At 37.9% G+C, this 21,380-nt stretch overlaps 1 protein-coding gene across 1 annotated transcript in view; it reads right to left on the reverse strand.

Moving 5' to 3' along the window:
* Positions 1-1,470: 1,470 nt before the first annotated feature.
* The window catches only part of LOC104608739 (K(+) efflux antiporter 2, chloroplastic-like), a 53,274-nt gene continuing 33,364 nt past the window's right edge, over positions 1,471-21,380 (reverse strand). Inside the window, exons 14-21 of the mRNA XM_010274816.3 lie at positions 8,182-8,331; positions 6,320-6,373; positions 6,148-6,206; positions 3,443-3,509; positions 3,153-3,329; positions 2,347-2,403; positions 2,143-2,217; positions 1,471-1,910 (exon numbers count right to left, since the gene is read on the reverse strand). Of these exons, the coding sequence (XP_010273118.1) occupies positions 1,788-1,910; positions 2,143-2,217; positions 2,347-2,403; positions 3,153-3,329; positions 3,443-3,509; positions 6,148-6,206; positions 6,320-6,373; positions 8,182-8,331 (762 nt within the window). The 3' untranslated portion in view covers positions 1,471-1,787. The remainder of the gene's footprint in view (positions 1,911-2,142; positions 2,218-2,346; positions 2,404-3,152; positions 3,330-3,442; positions 3,510-6,147; positions 6,207-6,319; positions 6,374-8,181; positions 8,332-21,380) is intronic.

The raw sequence follows: 21,380 nt of genomic DNA on the forward strand, positions 1-21,380 counted from the left end.
TGTGTATATGCAATTATGTATATATGTATAAATATATATTTTAGCAATAAATAATGTATAAATATGTTTTAGATATGTAATATTTATTATTTTATATTTAATTTATGTTTTTTAATTCAATTTTTAAATTTTTATTTATACAAAATATTAAAATTTGTAATTTGAGGCCACAAAAGAGTTTTTCTTTTTTTTTTTGCAAAAATAGTGGGGCAAAGTGCCTATGACACCTTGGAATGCATAGATCTCGAAAAAGTTACCCAAAATCAAAACAAAAAATCACCCCAATCGGATATCAGAGTGCAAAGTTATGGTCTCCAAAAGTTTGCATGTATTGATGTGCAACCCACGACCCGATCACCAGGTTGAATGGATCAATGATCAAACCGGCCAGGTCAAATGGTTCTTAACCAAATCAACAGTTTTTGACCATTTAACAGGTCTTGACTGAACTGGACCCAGAATCCTAACCAGATAACAGTTCGAACAGCTCAACCGACCGGGTCAATGACATGTTGAAAACATTGTTTGAAGCCAAGGATCAAAGAATCACAACGTATTAGCCAGTTTTAGCCGATACATACCGTATCAGGGGCTTCCCAATACACCCCTAAAGGGGGAGTTTCAGGTCAGACCCCTGGTACGGGGGGGGGGGTACAGGGGCCTTAAACCGAAGATCATGAATAGGCGTGCAATTAACATGCTAACAGTACAGTATCTAGTCCTAGTCGTACATCAGAAATATCCGCCAAAACCTTGATGTACACTCTTTCAGAGGGGAGATAAGTAGTCATGTGGGAAGCATGAAGGGATATGTTTCTAATGTATAACTGGGTGCTGTGCTGTAATGATACACAATATTTACACATATACCTTTTAGATCAGAATGTAACATGAGATTGGATTATTCATATAATGCCAAATTTCTTTTGCTTCATAAACCAATTTCATACTTAAAAGTATGTTTTATTTTCTTTTGCTTCATAAACCAATTTCATACCTAAAAGCATGTTTTCAGATAATATTACTGCAATGCACCTATAAAGTTAGCTGGATGGAGTCCAAGTTCACCATAAATAGTGGTTGCTTGATCGGTAAACCGTGAACGCAGTATCTCTATGGCAACGGAGGAACATCAACCCATTTCTCCAGTTTCCTGTTTCCCCATATAACTTAGCTTTCTCTTAAAAGCAGACCCATGAGTTGGCGTTGGCCACCCTTTTCCTGCCAACTCAAAGCAGATGCCTTTCGGATTTCCAGAGCATTCAGTGGCACACACCTGCCATTTGAGAAGATCAGATATAAGTTGAATGCCCAATTCAGAATTCAGCAAGAGGACTAGAGGAGGTTGGCAGTTGCCTTCCGGCTTCCTTCAATTTCTTCTGCACCATCCAGTCTTCCACCCATTCGAATGGTCCTGATTATGAAAGCAAGTCTCATCTTGTTTAAGAGCTGACTATTGGAAAAACACTGTAAAGTCTTAAGAATTTTTTTCTTGGATAAAGCATTCAACTGGGTATCAGGAATTCATTCAACTCCGAGGAGCAAGTACAACTCTCCAATTTACGAGAAAATTAAAAAAAATGGGTCAAAGATTTTTCAAATAAACATCAAAAAATCAATCAAAAGGGCGGTTATTTGTGAACACGGCATGCTTTTGCTGTTTTCTCCCATATATTCCTGTACAAATTATATCAGTAGAATAAACAATCTGTACAATTCTCAAAGTTTTTTCTCTCTTTTTTTTTTTTTTTTTAATTTTCCCTCTTTGCTTTCTGTCAGAGCAGTTATTATATTGCAAGTGTTCCTTCAATTACTTGATCGTCATCTGCAGAATCTGGGGCCTGAGACTTGGGCTTGCTCATGACCTTTGAAAAACCATAGCCAAGAGAACTTCCACTAGCTTCACATAGCTGCGCAGACAAACAAACCTGATAAATCAACCAAATACAAGGTAGAATTCTTTCATACATGTAAGTTACATAACCATATTAGATTTAGAAACACAAGGTTGAATTTAAGGGAATCACAACGTGCATTTCAGGCAGGATAACTGCAGTGAAAAACTCAAGAAGGCAAGTCATAAGAACCCCTATGACCTACTGGCACAAACAGGGAAAATCAAGTCATCCCATGGTTTTATACCTCAGTAAGTTCAGAGAGATGGCGGGTCCTAAACTCATTGATTGTAGCTGCAATTTCTGACGTGGGCAGCTTAGCCTGGAAAGGATAAACAAAAAGGAAATGCTAAATTCAGAAATTGCCATGCAATCACTTTGTAGCTCAGAATAACAACAAAATCTTTGTCGCAAGCAACAAATTTATGCGATTCAACAACTTTCTGTTCACCTGTGCAAGAACTGCAGCTGCTAACTGTAGACTTGGTTCAAGGGTCTCTGGGACAACCTGTAAATTATTATTTTTTGCAACACAGTCATGTTAGACAAAACATCTAATTGTAGACTTAATACCAAAGAAGTTGCAGTTTTCCTCAATAGAAGGAAAATGAAAAAAGAGAACTAAAGAAAATAATGCAAGGGCTGGAGATTTCTATGGCAGAATTGGTGACAGTTGTGCAATGGCTGAGGTTGGGGAATTCCTTACAGTTCAGCAACCTGGTGGTGGAAGGAGACTGTAAAGTAGTAGGATGGTTCAAACAAAATAGTACAAGCCCATAAAATTACAGGTATGATATAAGGGAAGTGAGCAGAATGTCTGTAGAGCTGAGAACATCCTTCTTACAGTTCAGCAACCTGGTGGTGGAAGGAGACTGTAAAGTAGTAGGATGGTTCAAACAAAATAGTACAAGCCCATAAAATTACAGGTATGATATAAGGGAAGTGAGCAGAATGTCTGTAGAGCAGAGAACATCCTTCACATGGAGACATAGATCAACCAATGGTTTTGCTGACAATGCTGGCAAGACAAGGAGCTAATAAAAATCAGTTCTATTGGGGGTGATTTCTTAAGGGAGAAGTTTGTAATTATGTGAAACAAAAGTGAAATTAGGGATGGGTGACAGAATAGCCTATTTTAAGGGGGTGCTGGGTACATTCTTGTACATATATCATTCTTTCACTCACTAGGCAATAAATTACCAGTTATTTATAAAAAAGTAATGGATTATTTATCAAAAAAAGTAATAGATTATATACCGCTGTTGCCCCTGCCTTCTCCAAATTGAGACCATGGTCAACATCATGGGCACGGACAAAAGTCTTCACATTGGGAAAATATTTGCTTAGAGCCCATACTGTTCTATAATTTGCACCTGGAGTATCCAAAGTTATGGCAGCAGCACATGCTCTTTCAGCACCAACTTTATGGAGGACCTATTCCCAATGCATGTAAAGAAGAATGTCAGATACCATCTTCAAAGAAGCATACTTAAATTTGACTTTTCTTGAAGATACTTCAGATTTTGACTTTTGCTTTATTTATTTACCTCTCGACTCCCTGCATCTCCAAAATATACAGGAAGATCAAGTGCACGCCCAACTGCTACACGATCACTGAAATTAGAAAGAGATTAATATGTCTAGCATGTCATATCGTACCATAGAAATACCAGCCTATTCCAAATTGTAACATATGTCTCATTCCTTGGTGCTTAATTAAGTATCCATGTAAAATCATTATCAATAACATCTTCCGTTAACCAGACCAACAAAATAAAAAAGGTAAATTGCAAAGGAATTAAGCGGGTTCAAGTTAATGACCTTCAATAATAAATCAAACTCTTTATAGCTAAAGAGAATTAAGTTCTTGTGTGCTAATAAAAAAAAAAAAAAACACAGTTCTTACTTGTACCACTAAGCCCTTGACTAGTTCCTACAGCAGCTCATGAAGGAAATTCTTATCAAGTTCATTCATTTAAGGGACAGTGGCTTTGTGTTCACATGTAATATAATGATTGATAACCTAGTTCTTTTGTTTTTATTATTTTGATCAATAACTTTCAAATTTTATTAAAGATAAAACAAGATGTATATACTATAGATTCCCTTTCAGAGATAAGCCCTCTTATCTTGTCTGATTCTTTTGATTATATTCATGGTTAACAATACCGAGTCCCAAACCTCTTACGAAACAATGATGGTAAAAGAATCTATATGCTTCCCAGCTACATGCTGTATTACTGCCTATAAGATTCTTGTAAAATGCATAAACACTAAAGGAGGTTAAAGGGAAACTGGTTGTGACTTTACCCACCCATCTCCTACTTGCAATTTTCTGATTGATACTAAGGCCTGCGCAAACTCTTACCTTCACAGGGTATACTGTATACCTACTAGTCCATTTCAAAAAACCCTTGAGCCTTTGGACAAACTTATTTTATTGTAAAATTATTGAAAATGAGGAGGTAGAGAACTCAAGGTCATTGCAATGAGGTTAGGATGGAACCTTTGAGAGCAGAATTATTAGCTCTACTACAAGGATTAAAATTTTTACAACAGCTGGCTGAAGTTGAAGGGGACTGTCAAGTGGTGGTAAATCTGATGATTAAAGGAAAAAAGCGCAATAGGTTCTAAGGTTTCTGATTAGAGAAGTAAGAGCTTTGGCTACAAATCTCAACTGCCGCTCATTAAGGTTGATTTTAAAAGCTCCAAGTAGTTTGGAAGATTCCCTAACAAGAATAGTGGTTACAAGGATTGACCTTGTGTAAGGTACACCTGGGCCAGGGGGAGAGTTGTAAAGACCCCTTTTATAAAGTAGGATTGATCAACTAAATCCTCTGCTCCTTGCACCTTGCATTTCTCTTTTTTTGTACTGGAAGGACCTTCATATTCATATCAATTTAGTTTCATTCTACCGTTACTTGTCAAAGAAAAATGAAGTTAGGCTGAAATCCTAAAACATACATCTGTCTTACATTTAGGAGCCAATTCTCAATTTAAACAATAAATCCATTTTAGAACCCAGTAATCTAATGTTTTCAGAGGGAGTTCATAACTATCAAAATGTTTTGGTCGTGTACCAAAAATTGACTTTCCTGTATATTGTAAATTTTTGGACTATTTTAGTATATAGGGGTATGTTAGTCATTATATTCATGTCATCTTGCTATGAGTTTTACTAGATTATTTGTTCTTTTCCCAGTTGTTTGGGTCAATGTTGCAGGCTATAGGTTGGTCTTTAGATAACTTAGTCTTATAACATAGTAAAAATACTTTATTTTTCTGACTAAAATAATTTGGAAAGAATAACCTTATCCTTTTTCTAAGCTCAATTTGTTTGCAGTACAAATTCATTTCACTATTGTAAATGCATGGGAGTGCAAATAGGCTGAGTGTATATTCCAGTTTACTTTTGCTTCAAATTTGACATTGTTTTGTTTTCTTTTAAGAGAAAAATAGGAAGTGGAATGATGTGGTCCCCACTTTATATGAAAGAAAATGAAGGCAGGAGAAAGGCTGTTTGTTTGAGAGGAGTGAAATAAGAATGAAATTATGTGGTCCCAACCTTGTATGAAATAATTAAGGTAAAAGGAAGATGGTGCAAATTTTGCATCAGTTTTTTGGGATGCAAAATTTTCACTGGCAATGAAAAAATGCAAATTCTGTATCCATTAATAATGCAAATTACAATTACAAACAAATAGATGCAAATTTGAACCAGGTGTAAAATTTAGGAAAAATTACTGGAATTTCAGTATCTAAGGTTTTAGCATCAGGTTCAGCTGACCAAATCATCCGGTGTTTAAAACCTTGTGTGAAACCACCAGGCCCATGAAAGAATTATTAGTACATACACTACATCAGTAGGATCTTCAGAAACCATCAGCCACACTGATGCAGTCTATTACATTAGCAAAACATACCTCTTGTCAAAGAGGATGTCCCATAGACAACCTTTGCAGAAAGTATGGTATTCCTACTCAGATCTGTTTTCCTCTAGCAGACTTTCTTTCTTATGGCTATCAAAAATAAAGGAAGAAATAGAGGCAACCATTTCACAATATAACACCAAACTTTGCATAAATTACAAAGATTTAATGGACAGTTAATGATAAATCATTTAAACATAATTCTAGAAGTCAATTGAAGAACCTCAACTTTTATCTTGCAAGTGTTTCATAAAGAAGAAAATTCCACATGCTATCCTCAAATAACTGCTGTCATATAAGTGACATGTTAAAGACAAACTTACCTCCTGACATCAAGAGCAACAAATGGAATTAATCGTTCAGAAAGAAGTTGTGCAATGATCTGTAGAAACAATAATATTAGTCAATAATGTATAAATAAGCATATTTGAGTGAACTTAATAAAGAAGCTTTGCTTCTATTTTGTGAAAGATCAAATGTAAAACATGAGAACACCTGTCCAACACGTCCAAATCCGCAAATGATAATATGGTCTTGTAAGTCATCTGTCTGAAAATAAAATTGGACCAAAAGAAATAAAGACTTAAGTGATCAATAAATGTATCAGGACAATTGCAATATCTCTACATTTTCTAAGAAATATAAGCCATTTACTACATAAATACACAAACTGCCTATTTAACAGTTTGTGTATTTATGGGATGTTTGGAAAGCCACATGGAAACAAAATTGTTCCATTTTAGTTTTTTTATAGTATATGAAAACATTTCTTAATTATCAAAGATGGAGTACTAAAGAAATGGTAAGAAGGAAAAATGAAATTGAAATGTTAGAATTCCCTGAAATCATAAAATGGCATTATCTCTTTTATAATCCTGTCAGAACAACATTTTAGATCATGTAACAAGGCACTCAAATCCAATGAAAAACTAAAATAGAATTATCTCATACAAAGTGGCTTTCAAACACCTCTTTGAGAAATGAAAAAGAGTAATGCTAAATAAATGCAACATAAATGTGTAAACTTGGAATAAATTATCGAGTGTACTGGATCCATTTGTTGCAGTAGTTCAAAATATTAATGCAACACACAATTTGCCAAAACTTGAGATGCATAAAACAGAAATCATATGTAACAACTTATCAACATTTTCTATAGCATATCAGAAATGTATAATGCTAAGATGGATGAGTTGAAAAACTAGAAAGGATAGGGTCAGAAATGGAGTCGTTCGAAGGAATCTAGGAGTAGCTTTGATAGATAATAAAATTAGAGAATGTAGATTAAAACGGTTTGGTAATGTGCATAGAAGACCATCGACAACACCCGAAAAAAGAAGTGATCTATTGCAAGTTGAAGAGGCTAAAAGGGCTAGGGGTAGACCAGTGTTTTAAAAGCACAAGGTGCAAAAGTGGCACAGGGGTCAATTTGCACCTGAGGTGCAACGCAAGGTGCATGCCTTTTTGAAAAAAGGCGCAAAAATACAAAAAAAAGATAAAAATTAAAAAAAAAGCCAAAAAATTCAAAAAAAAATGTTAAATATAATATTAATAAAAAATATAAACTTAAATTTTAAAATAATGTTTAAAAAAACCTATTATCTAAAATTAAAATACATAAACATAAGATGTAAAGCATATATTAAATGAGAATTTAAAAATAAAAGCATTTCCAAGCATGTAAAACCTCTAATCTCTTTTTTCACTCAATTGCATTACTTCAAGTAGCTAATGTAATGTAAAACATATTATATTCCTGATTCTACGAGCTGCCTTTGTGCCACGCCCCTCGAGGCAAGCCCAAACAAGTCCACATTAGGTCTTAAATTCTTAGTTTTCACACAAAGAATTTAAGACCTAACGTGGACACTTGTTTGGGCTTGCCTCAAGGGGTGTGGCACGGGGTTCCAAAAAAGCATCAAATTTTCAAAAGGCGCACGCCTGGGCTGAGGCGCATCAGGCACACGCCTAGGACCTAAGCAAGGTGCATACCCTGAAATTCGCCTTGCCTGTGCGCCCAGGCGCACCTCAGGTGTGCCTTTTAAATCATTGGGGTAGACCAAAAGGGACATGGGTCAAAATAGTAAGAAATGATTCAAGCGATCGTAATTTAACAATGGGTATGGCATTAAACAGAATGGCATGGAAAAACAGGATCCATGTGGTTGACCCCATATAGTTGGGATAAGACTTGGATGACAATGATAATGAGCATATATAATGCAACTTATATCAATTTCATAAAGCTGCTAGGCCAAGCACTCGAAGCAATGAAATCTGAGACTGTTAAAGTTCAATTTGTCCATTTCCTTGGTAATTGACATATTCATATAGGCACTTGTTGCTAGACATCTTACCTCACTCTCTACTGGCAATAAACTTCTAACATCATGCTGTTCAAACTGAGATGCAATTAGTTGACCTCCAGCTGCCAGCCATGGTGTGAGGGCCATAGAGATGCCCACAACCAGAAACAGCAAAGATGAAAGTTGAGATGACAGTATTCCCTGCAAAATAAGGTAATGCATTGAAGTAATTAAAATTACATACAATTACCCCTCACAAGAACAAGACAAAGTTACCAATCATGCATCTAGAAGCAGTTTATTTTATTTTATTTAAGCGCTCATAATTTAACATGGATATGGCACTAAACAGAATGTAATGGCGAAACACGACTCATGTAGCCAACCCCACATAGTGTTGGGATAAGGCTTAGATCATCATGATCAGCACATATAGAAGCAGTTTATTTTATTGATAAATCTGTATGCCTTAGGTATTAAGACATAACATAAATGTTGGTAAAGAGAAAAAAAAAAACAATGGTAATTCAAAGAAAAGGTTCTACATGGAACCTTAGAGTAGCTTGCGTCATACCAATACTAGCTGCATCATGAGGGATGTTAAGTTGTTACTAATCATGCATCTATAAACAGTTTATTACATAAAGATGTCTGTTTAAGTTTTACATCATAATTTGATGACATATGAAATGAAAACAGGGAAAGACCAATGTTAATTAGAAACAGAGAAATGGTTATTCATGAAAATCTAGTAGTTTTTCAATGAAACTAAAGTGCAACATGAAGGATGTTCTCTGACAACTTAAATTGTATAGGAACAAAATACTAATTACACAAGTAATGTTATACTGGCTTGAAACTCCAGTGTATTTGCAAACAAGGCAAACTAAAAAAATATTGTGCCTGGGTGATAATAAAAGGAACCTCATGTTCCTGGTTATCAATCCAAAAACTGTTTCAAGGAGTTAAAAAAAAACAGTGCATAGTTTTTTCGTTTTCTTTTTTTAAGTAATTACCTATTCCACCTAAATCTCGTTCTAGTACCTATTCACAAATCTAGACGTGCTTATCCATACTGCAGCAGTAACTAGTACAATCACCTTTTCATCTAGTGTCCATAGTTTTTTCCTTTTTTATTTTTGATCATTGAATAGTAAGATTTATTAAAGCATAGCCAAAGAGAGTACAATTCAGGGAGAGGCATGAGATACTACCTCCCCTTTAAGGATGGGAGATGGAGGATTCCATCAACCCTTTAGTTGAAAAAACAGAACAAAGGACAAAGACAATTACAGAGAAGCCCAATACAAAGTAACATGAGTAGCCCCTTGTTTAGCAAGATAATCAACCAAGGCATTTGCCAATCTACCCACCCACTGAAATCTAACTGTCATATTCCTCGTGAGCCATTTAACCTTTTTTTAAAATATCCTTGAAGCCCCAAGTGACAGTACCTGGGTCAGCCAACCATCCTACAACCACCTTGGAATCTCCTTCAATTATTAAGTTCTGCACTTCAGGCTGACAAGCAATCTGTACCCCCTGTACCGCAGCTAGAAGTTCAGCCCTCAGTACACCAATACCAGACGGTCCTGGATTGCACTGACTACTCCCATCAAAATTCAGCTTAACAAAAGCCTCCATAGGCAGAGTCCATGTTACTTGAATTCCAGGATTCTTAGAAAAAGTGAAGGCAAATGCAGACCAATTCCTACTTATATCATCGAAGGAGTAATTTTCAAAGAGCTTTAAGGATTTCAGCCACAGAATAGCCCTTGTCAAAATACACTCGACCTCAAGAATGGTTCTTTCCTTCTGAAAAATTATGGCATTTCTTTCTTCCCAAATAGTCCATAGTAGAGCTGCTCTTATACACTTTAACATAATTCTCCCTCTTCTCGTGGGTCACACGAAGGTAGATGGAGAAAACAACAAATTTACCTCAGCTGGCAAGTTCCACCTGCACCCAAACAAATCAAATACCCAATTCTAAATAGCTGCAGCGAAAGAACAGGAAATCAATAAGTGGTAACAGTTCTCATTCTGCGCTTTGCACGGGGTACACCAGTTAGGGGATAAACACAAGAAAGGTCTTTTCTTCTACAAGTTATCCATCATGTTGATTTTACCATAGTAAACTTCCCAACAAAAGACAACTAATTTTGGGGGAATAGGCCTAGACTAGACTTCTTTAACTGGGAATTCCCAAGGAGAAGAACTAGAGCAATGGGATTTAAAGAAAGAGGCACAAGTAAACGAACCTTTTGGAGTCTAAGCAACCAGAATCAAGTAACAATAAGAGCTTAGAAATTGATAAGGATTCCCCATCCCACAACCCTCAATGGAAGCCAAGGTCCCAATTTATAGACAAAGGGGTATACGTGGATAAAAGAAAGGTAGACACAGCCACATATGCTCTTTTTTATAAAGGGAAATAGAGAAAAGAGAGGGGAACAGGTCCTAAAGGGGCAAATTTCCCACCCAAGTGTCTTCCCAGAAAAGAACAAGAATGCTAGAGTAAGCATCATACCTTACAAAGCGGAGGAACTGGGGGAGGATGCATTGAATTGCATTCCAAGGTGTTGTAAGAGTAGCGTCTAGATACCCCTGCATCCCAACCATTTCCGGAACAACCATGGATACTCACCACCACTGCATGCCACAACCTATCCCTCTTTGAAGGCCATCTCCACAACCACTTCCCTATAAGAACTTCATTCTTATGAGCAAGATTCCCTAATCCTAGTCCTCCTTTCTTACTTCGACTAACTACCTCCCACCCAATCAAATGATCCTTCTTTCTCTTGCCCTCGGCTCCCACAAGAAATCCCTCATCATCTTCTCTATCTTCTTAACTTCCCTAGTAGGAATCTTAAAGACAGACAAAAAGTAAACCGGAAAATTAGCAAGTGTGGATCTGATCCAAGTCACTTTACCCCCCAAGGAAATATAATTCTTTTTCCAAGTTGCCAACATTTTTCCAAACTTTTCCACAACGGTGTTCCAAAATTAACTCTCCTTTGGGTTAGCTCTTAGGAGAAGACCTAGATAAGTTAAGGGCCAAGACGAGGTGGAACGCTCTATGCAATCTGCAATAGCCTCCAATTCCTAATCGCCCATATTAACTCCAATCACACAATTTTTTTCAAAATTGATTTTCAGATTTGACACTTAATAAAAATATTATTAAATTCTTAAGGTTCCTTACCTTCCTCAAATCACTTCCTTCACAAAAGATTATAGTGTCATCTGCAAACTGAAGGTGGGTCACTGGAACACTGCTTCCTATTCTCCATAGTCCACACACTCACAGGCTCCTCCCTATCCACTTTTGAAATCATCCTACTTAACACATCAGCAACAAGAGTGAACAAAAAGGGGGAGAGTGGATCACCTTGTCTTAGGCCCCTACATGCTGGGAAAAAGTCCTTAACTACTCCATTGACAAGGATGGAATAATGGCAAGAAGTGAGACAACCCTTAATCCATTTGCACCATCTTTCCCTAAACCCACACTTCCTTAACACCTCTAAGAGGAAGCTCCAATCCACCAAATTGTAGGCATTTTCAAGATCCTTTTTATATCAATAACAACAATTTCATTAATCAAATAATCTGAACAATAAGGTACAAGGAGGGGGAGCTAAACTTCCTACTTAGTTAACCCATCAGCAAAGGAGTTAGCAAATCTCTTCACCCAGCTGACTTTGACATCCATGTCCTTAACCATCCACCTGTACTTTTTCTTTTCATTGTTGTAAGCCCATAACCCGGTCTAGTCTTCTTTCAGCCACCCTACTACAACCTCCAAGTCCCCTACAATTACAAGTCTTCTAATGTTCATTTCCTTAGCTCTTCGGACACCTTTCACAACAGCATAAATTTCAGCTCTGAGAGAATCACCCATCCCAATTGGGCATGAGAACAAGGCAGAAACAGTCCAATTCTCGTCTCTAAACACACCCCCAATTCCTGAAATCCCCGGGTTCCCTCTACTACTACCATCAAAGTTCAGCTTTACAAAGCCAGAGGGAGAGGGAATCCAGGACACAGTCTGGCCTGTTTTGACCTGAGTACACTTGGCAATCTCTCCTCATTTTCTCAGCAAATCATTCGCTGTAAAGTCTATAAACAACTCTGAAAATTTCATCCACTGTACCACCCTCACATGAATAAACTCTATTAGGTTTTCAGCCCTTCTATCCTTTTCGGAGAAAAACCTTAAGTTCCTTTCTTCCCACAATGACCAGCACACAACAGCCCTTAAGCATCTCCACGTAGTCCTGCCCCTTTTTGGCTGCCACCTGAAAAAGGAAGAAGAAAATAGACTCTGCAAATTCAGTGTGTGTGTGTGGGTGGGGTGGGGGGGGGGTCCAGCTGTACCCACAAAGGGAGAATGTCCATTCCCAAATAGTTCTTGCAAACTGGCAAGAGACCAATAGGTGAAAACCAGTCACTTCATCAGCTTTACAGAGAACACACCAGTGAGGGGATAAGCATGTCTTGGGTCTCTTCTTTTGAAACAAATCACTTGTGTTGATTCTTTCCAGAAAAGTTTCCCAACAAAAACTCCCAACCCTAGAAGGAATTGTCTTGCACCGAATCTCTTTAATAGGGAAAGAAGGGCCAATGGGGTTTGTTGGCTGGGTAAGGACTTTAAAGAAAGAGGCACAAGAGAAAGATCCCGATGGGGTGGGGGTCCAGATTCTAGTGTCATCCTTTTTGGGGTACAAGAAAACATTTTCAAGACGACCAAGGAGAGTTGAAATGCTGTTCAAGTCTGTATCTCTAACAGCTATTCTCAACCCCAAATTCCAACCAAACCCAGAGTTTGAAGATGAGTGATGTGGATGCCGGCAGCAGCAGCAGTCTGTATCTATTCAGTATTCTTGCCTTATCTGCTTTCAGTAGTAGGGATTAGTAGGAGTCTTATCTATTCAGTGTTCTTATCTTATCAGTTCAGTAGTATGGATTAGTAGGGAGTCTTATCTTATCAGTTCAGTAGGATAGATTAAGGGAGTCTTATCTTATCTTATCTTATCAGTTCAGTAGGATAGATTAGTAGGGAGTCTTCCTAATTAGCAAGGAGTCTTCCTAAAAGTAGGACTCTTATCTCTTGTAATCTCCTATTTAAGGAGCTGAGAATATTGAATAAGATCATCGAGAATTTCAGTCAAGAAAGAGAGCAGAGGAGAGTTTGGTGATCTCTTGAACAAATCACCATTAAGGCGCCAAGATAGGTTCCTCAAGAAAAGGGAGGAACAAGGGAAAACAGGAGGTTTTCCCCGTGGACCGACCCGTGACGAGATCCTACGCCCGGGCCCATAACAATGAGGGGACAAGAAAGGATGAGATCATTTTTCAAATCCGAGAGGGCATAAAGTGATGGAAATTGATCCTTCAAAGGGACATTCCCCACCCATGTTTGTTCCCAAAATTTTATGAAATTGCCTGAGTTTAGGTCATACCTGATTAGAGGGGAGAAGACTAGTTAACAGTTCATGGATGGCTTTCCAAGGTGAAGCACTTTAGTCCTTGCCAGAATTCTGGAATCCCATCCATTGCCTTCCAGCCCATGAATGCTAGCCACTTACTTAGCCCACAACCTCTCCCTCTTTAAAGAGAACCTCCAAATCCATTTCCCCAATAAGGCCTCATTCTTTTTCCTAATATTTCCAAGCCCCAACTCCCATAACTTCTTATTCCTACTCACCACCTCCCAACCCACCCTCTAATCCCTCTTCTCCTCCCCTGGTTCCCACAAAAAATCTCTCATTAGCTTCTCCAATCTATTAGACACCTTTGCTGGAATCTTGAATATAGACAAGAAGTATATGGGTAGATTGGCTAGAGTGGCCCTAATAAGTGTATTCCTCCCACCAAGAGAAAGGTAATTCTTCTTCCAAGATGTCAGTCTCTTCTCAAAATTTTCCACCACCGGATCCCAAAAACTCTCTTTCTTAGGGTTGTCTCCCAGGGGTAAACCTAGATAATTCAAAGGCCAACTTGACACTTCACATCCCAAAACCTCTGCACATTCCCTGACCTCCCCTTCATGTTTACTCCCACTACACAACTTTTCTCAAAGTTTACCTTAAGGTTGGACATTTGCTCAAAGAGTTGTATCACCAACTTTATGTTCCTAATCCACCTCAGGTCTCCGCCTTCACAAAACAGAATTGTATCATCCGCAAACAATAAATGAGTAATAGACATTTCCTCCCTTCCTATCCTCCATCCTCTAATTAGGTCCCTTGAATATGCTCTATGATCAATCTCCACAGTACATTTGCAGTCAATGTGAACAAGAAAGGAGAGTGGATCCCCATGTCTTATTCCCTAATATAGCTAGGAAGAAGTCAACCACTATCCCATTTACCAACATAGAGTAATGGCAATTCCGGACACACCCAAGATCCGTTTACATCATCTTCCCCCGAACCCGAAGTTAATCATAACCTCCTTCAAAAAAAGATCACTCCACCAAATCATAAGCCTTTTCTAGATCCAATTTGCACACCACTCCTTTTTTTGACCCTTTTGAAATTCTCCACACTCATTAGCAATTAAAATCTGATTAGTTATCTGTCTCCCCTTCACAAAAGCTCCTTGGTTTGGTGCAACTATAGATGGCAAGACTTGCTTTAATCTTAAAGACAACACCTTTGCAATGAAAGTGGAGTTCAACCCAAGATTTATTACTCCCCTTCTATAGAATTCATTAAACACTAGTATTAAATCCCTTTCCAGGATATCCCAACAGTCTTAGTAAAAAGCCGTTGTGAAACCATCCAGGTTTGGAACTTTTGTTTTGTCCATAGAAAACACAACCTCCCTAACTTCCTCCACGTCAAATCTCCTTTCCAACCATTGCCTGTTTTCTACCCCAATATCCAGCCAATCCATCACTTCTAACCACACCCTCCCACTTAGAGGCCTTCTAAAAATGGATTTAAAATGTTCTATAAAGGTCCCTACTATCTCATTCTGGTGGGTCAGGACTTATCCATCAACTTCCAGTCTAGAAATAGAATTTTTCCTTCTCCTGCCATTTGCCATAGAATGAAAAAAGCTAGTATTTTTGTCTCCCTCCTTCAACCATCTACATTGAGATTTTTGTCTCCAACTTACTTCCTCATTATGGAAACAATCCTCTAACTGTCCCCTCAAACCCCCTCTTTGATCCTTGTCTCCCTCCTCAAAATCTCTCATTTCCTCATTCAAATCCAGCACCTCAATCTTTGCTTTCAGAAATTAGAATTTCTTGTGAAACCTCATTCCTTCCTATTCCACTGAAGGGCTACACTTCCCTTATTTGACTCTCTTAGTAAACCCTGGGTGGAGCAGCCACATATTTTCAAACCTAAAAGGGGCTGATCCACCACACCTCCTTTCCTCCTTTCCAATCACTATGGGCCAATGATTTGAAGTCAATCTAGGAAGTGCTCTGGATGATAAGCTCCCCCAATGTTCCTCCCAATCTATTGAGATTAAGAATCTGTCCAACTCAGAACAGATCGGGTACGACTGGAGATTGGACCAAGTGAAGGTTTTATGGGCTAATGGGATCTCTTTAAGCTCAAACGCCTCCACAAACTGGATAAACTTCCTCATACATGTAGTCACTCTCTTATTAGGATTATTAGATTCCTCTATGAACCTAACCATTGAAGTCCCCCCCCCCAATACACCAAGGCCCTTCCCATAAGCCCCTTACATCACCCAACTCCTCCCAAATTTGTTCTCTCTCTGTAGTCAGTTGGTCCATAAACATTTGTTAACACCCACTCAAACCCATCCTCTATTTGCTTGAATTTCAAAGATACTGAATATTTGCCAATTAGTTCCTCCAAACCTTGAAGCACATCCCTCTTCCACATTGTTACTATCCCTCCTGAGGCTCCCCAAGATGTTGCAGCCGCCCAATTAATCCCCCTGGCTCTCCAAATACTCTTTGCGCATCTGCTATCAAAATCAATTCTTTTGGACTCCTAAATTACCACTATATCTGGGTCAAACCTCTTGAGCACCTCTTTAATAGTAGCTCTTTTCCTTGCACTTCCTAAACTCCTCGTGTTCCAGCTTAAGATCCTCATATCCACCTTTTCCTAGCTCCCCATCTACACCACCCCTTTACTTCCCCCCTTTCCTCCTCTCGCCCTTTGCACCAAACTACTTGTCTCCTTCAACATCTCTTTTCAACCTCTCCATTTCACTTAATTTCCTCTTCTTAGTTGTGCACTCCTTTTTCTTTTGTAACATAACTTTCAGCTCATTCAAGTTCTTCATTTTACATCCTAGTCTTCCCACAAAGTTTGCTATAGAGTCCTCTCCACTAGAGATCTCCTCCACTACCCTTTCCTCCTCTTCCTGCCCCCTCGCCCTTTCACACCTCACTCCCCTCTCCTCAGAGTCATTCCCTATTGTTCCACTTATCTTCTTTCTTTGTAATATATTTTGTTCAACTTCATTAAATATTCTTTCAATGATTTCCCACGCCTTCCTATTTCTATTCCTTTCTTCCACCATCTCCCCACTACCCTTCGCCTTCCCCTCCCTCCACTTACACCAGCATTCATCCAAGTTGGCTTTACTTCCTTGGGCTGTTGGGCTTAGAATGGGAATGGAATCTAGAACACAACACAAAGAGTTTTTTTTTTTTTTTTGATCAGTGCTCAAGACATAGAGTATTCATTAGTAGCAAAAACTGAATTCACTTGGTTACCTGGGTTTTCACAAGAAGTGGAAGGTGGATTCTAGCTATTGTAGTCAGTTGCCCATCCATGTTTCGAGACTTGGTTTTTGTCGGTCTCCTTGGATTGGTGAGAATACATTTCTGCCTCTCGGTTAAAATAGTGGTCGTTTCTCTCACCTTGTCGCTTACGACTTTCTGGTGTGTTTCAACACAACCCCTGATTTTCCTAGTTTATTTCCTATTAGTGCCTTGCACAGATTGAAGTTTTTGGAATATAGACATTATGCCAACTGCCTTCTGCCCCAACTTCCTTGCCACGCTCTATTTTATTTCCTTCTCTTGGCGCGTCCTTCTGACCCTCTGGAATGGACCTCCGTTTCCCCTTCAACTCTCCTTGAAATAACCTTTCAAGGTTTAAAGTACCTACCTCTACCTCCACGCATTCACCTCCTTCATCCACACTTCCTATACTGGTGGCTTCATCTAAACTTACAACATAGTCTTCGTCCTCCACGTTACAGTCCACCCAACCAGCATCTACTTCCTCCCTCTCTTCTAATCTCTCCCTTGCATACTTGGAGTTCGAGCACTCTGAAGGGCAATGATCTTCAAAAGCACCTGCTAGGTTTTGGCGAGAGACCCACTGTAGAGAGTTCTCTCGAGCTGGTTCCCGCCCCTGCAATCTCCTTACCTTCATTTACCCTTTGATTTAGACAATGATAAACAGGAAGCTCCATCTATTGTCACCCTGTTCATCTTAGGCTTACCCCGATCCACATGACCACTTAAGTTGTCACATGGATCTTTGTTTTTGCTGCTCGAGTTTGTGGTTTAACCCATGGTTTCAAATGTCGCCAAATGTCGCTAATGTCGCCCAACATATGTCGATGTCGAGGCTCACCGACATGGAAATGGATGGTAATATAAAAATTACATTATGTCGGTCGACATTATGTCGACCAAATCGGTCCAAATAACCAAAAAAATACAGTTTTTCCTATTATGTCGACAAGATGTCGACGAATGTCAACAGGATGTCGACTAATGTACATTAAAAATATAATATATTAGTATATTATATTAATATAATACAATATATTAATATAGATTATTCCATTAATATTTCAAATAAAATATTTATAAAAAGAATTAACAAAAGAATAAATTAATTACTTTATAATATAAAACATAAAATATTTTTCAAGTAATAAAATATTAACTAGTTAGTATTTTTTAAAATATTTATTAAAACCAGAAAATGTTTATTAAATTTTACAATAAACCATATTCTACATTTAATATAAAAAATCAGAATAAATTTAATAAATTTTATACTAAATCATAATTTATTATAAATTTAGTATTAAAAATCATAATAAATTCATCAAGTTTTATAAGAAATCAGAATTTATCATAAACTTAATACTACAAAAAGGAGAATCAGTTTATTAAATTTATAATAAAACATAATGTATTATAACTTTAATATTTAAAAAATCAGAATAATTGTATTTCTATTTACTAGTGTGAAATAAATATATTAGAATTTATAATAAATCAGAACTAAAAATAAGAAAAGAAAATATCAGATAACCTTGTAAAAACATCAAAATGCATAATAAATCAGTAAGTCGTCATTTACTAATTTGTTATTGATCTTAGTTTCTTAGCTTTATATAATGGTTGGGAATAAGATAATAGTCTAGAAATATGTATTAATGCTTCTTTTATCATTTTACAAAATATCTTTGCATATTTCCACATATTTCATAATATTTCCACAATGTCTCTAATTTTTACAATATTTCCCCTCGACATTTCCGACATATGTCCTATATTTTGGTAAGCGACATTTCCATCGACATCGACATTTTAAACCTTGGTTTAACCGCCTACAAACCTAGCTTGTTCGGAGAAAACAACTCAGGTAGAAAGACCAAGGCTACCATGTTTCCTTGCCACATCAGCATAAGAGAGCACACCCCTTCTGTTTAAACCTGATTCAAAAAATTTTAAATTAACTTCCTTGATTGGTTGACTTGTCGATTGGTTTACCCTTGTTGACTGACACTTTTCTATTTTAATCTCTTTCAGCATGTTCGCCTCCCCCATTCCTTTCTGACCATGTGTCCTCCACCTTGCCAGCATGGCATCATATTCAACCTCAGGAAACCTTCCCCACCACGACGCTTCAACTTCCAAGGCCACCTACACCCGATACCAGACTCCCTTGGAGCAGATTTTAAACGATCGGGGCAAGTTTTCTTGTTTTATTCCTGCAACACTTAGCTCAACTACCTCCAGGTTTCTCTGATTTACCTCCACCAAAAGTCCCCCAGGCTTTGTACAATGTGTTCAAGAAAAGACTCACACCACAGATTGAAGGGCAACCCTAGTAACTTCAACATAGAGCAACCATCTTTGAACTCCACCTCGTTGCAAATTGGAGTCCAATTTTGGACTTGTATCAGACATCCATCTACCATTACCGTGTCAAAATACAACTCCATCTCACCGATGTCAAGAACTTCTCTTTCTGCGAATGGGAGTAGGGTTCACCTCAACATCAGACCCAATCTTCAATGCAACTGCTTCCAGGACCTTCGTCCAGTCTTTCACTCCCTTTTTTGCCCTCAGAATCATCCTCCTCTTCAACTTGTTGACCCCATCTTCAACCAGTATCCTGTCGTGTCCAAAGGAGCATGCAAATGCAACACCAAAGGGCGGTGATCTCTTCTCCTCAATAGTCTTAATCTCCTCAGTTTTGCTCGCCTCCCCCTGAGCCTCTTAATCTTGCTTTCATTGTATTTGCCAAAGTCCTCTTCCTCTGCTTCCTTTCTCTCCGCGGCAACAAGAAAGGACTGCATCTTTCCCACGAAGGCCATCCAACTCGTTTGCTTTTTCCCTTCTGGTACACACACCATGTGTCTTCCTTTAGTGCCAAAGAACTCGGTTATGGTAATATACCATCCCTTCTTATTCCTTCTGAGTTCCAATTCAAAGTTCTTCCATGGTAAAGTCATGGAGTTTTTCCAGCCTTCTTCCTTAATGGAGTTAAGTGCTCCATCGACAAATCCTTTCATCCATAGAGTTGCATCCTCAGGTAAGAAGATTGTCGCCCTATTGCTTTCTCTGATCTTCAGTGCATTCTTACCTTTGGACCATCCCTGTTCAAAACTGAATCTCTTTGCTTCAACCACTAGCTCAGACTTTGAGTGCTCCATCTGCCTTGTACAAAAGCACTTTGAGCTTGAGTAATTAGAGAAGGGAGTATAACTTTGATCCTCAAGGATAAGATCTTCATCAGAATTTTGTAAATGCTAGTCACCAAGCTGATTGGTCTAAAATCCTTAGGATGCTTAGTGACTGCCTTCTTGGGAACAAGAGCTAAAAAAAGTGGCATTAACTCCAGGGCTAACAACAAAATTATCCTCAAACTCCCTAAAGACCTCAAATAAATCATTTTTAACTATGCCACAGCAATCTTGATAAAAGGCCATTGTAAATCATTTGGCACAGGAGCCTTAGATCTATCCATTAAGAAAACTGCTTGTTTGATTTCCTTTCTTTATGTAACTAATTATCTATGCCACATGATACATAAACATGATTTGAGTAAGGCATACTTGTATACGCAATTTAGATGCAAGCATGTAGAAATACTAAACATGAGTGCATGGTTTCCTACATGACCATTGTGTAAATGTAACACAATATGCAATTTGATATCTTGGTGATGTAGGACCAGCTCAGTTCTAGTCCTTAGAGAATGTTGAATGCTCTTCTTTGATAAGAATTTTACAGTTTTTGATAGCTGTAATGGCTTCTTGAAGGAATAAGAGAGAAAATAGGGAGAGAAAGAAGAGAGAAAATACCTGGAATCACTCACACGGTGCCTAGAATCACTCTAGAGCATGGGAATCACTCACCATAGTTAGCATAAGCTGAAGAAAATTCAATATACTTCATTGCTCTTTGTGTAAAACGTCCATGCATATTTATAGAATCTAAACTCATAATAACCCTAGGAGTCAAACTGTTAGACTCATAATAGTTCTAGGAATCAAACTATTAGACTCAATAATCCTAGTAGGACTCAAACAAAGCTGTCATATCCAACCATCGATGAATATCATCTCTAGCCATGTATAAATCATTCTCAATGCAATTTTCCTCCTAACATCCTCATGTATCTCTCTTATGTGCCTAGCAAATGCTTCTGCTTCAATGCTAGTACATGTATTTGGTGGTAAGGTAACTAAGTCAATTGGCCACTTAGGCTGAATACTAGTCACCAATTCAAATGGACTTCTTCTTGTGGATCTATTTACTGAGCTGTTAAGAGCAAAGTAGCAAACTCAACTATTGGAAGCACTAGATCCCATCTATAAGTATGATCACCAACTAGACATCGTAAAAGATTTCCCAAGCTTCTATTCACTACCTCAATTTGATCATTTGTTTGGGGGTGAAACGATATAGAGAATTTCAGCTGAGTATTGAGTAGTTTCCAAAGTGTCTTTCAAAAATAATTCATAAACTTGGTGTCCCAATC

Source organism: Nelumbo nucifera, chromosome 6, assembly GCF_055504915.1.
Source record: "Nelumbo nucifera cultivar China Antique chromosome 6, China Antique-T2T, whole genome shotgun sequence".
Lineage (NCBI taxonomy): Eukaryota > Viridiplantae > Streptophyta > Magnoliopsida > Proteales > Nelumbonaceae > Nelumbo > Nelumbo nucifera.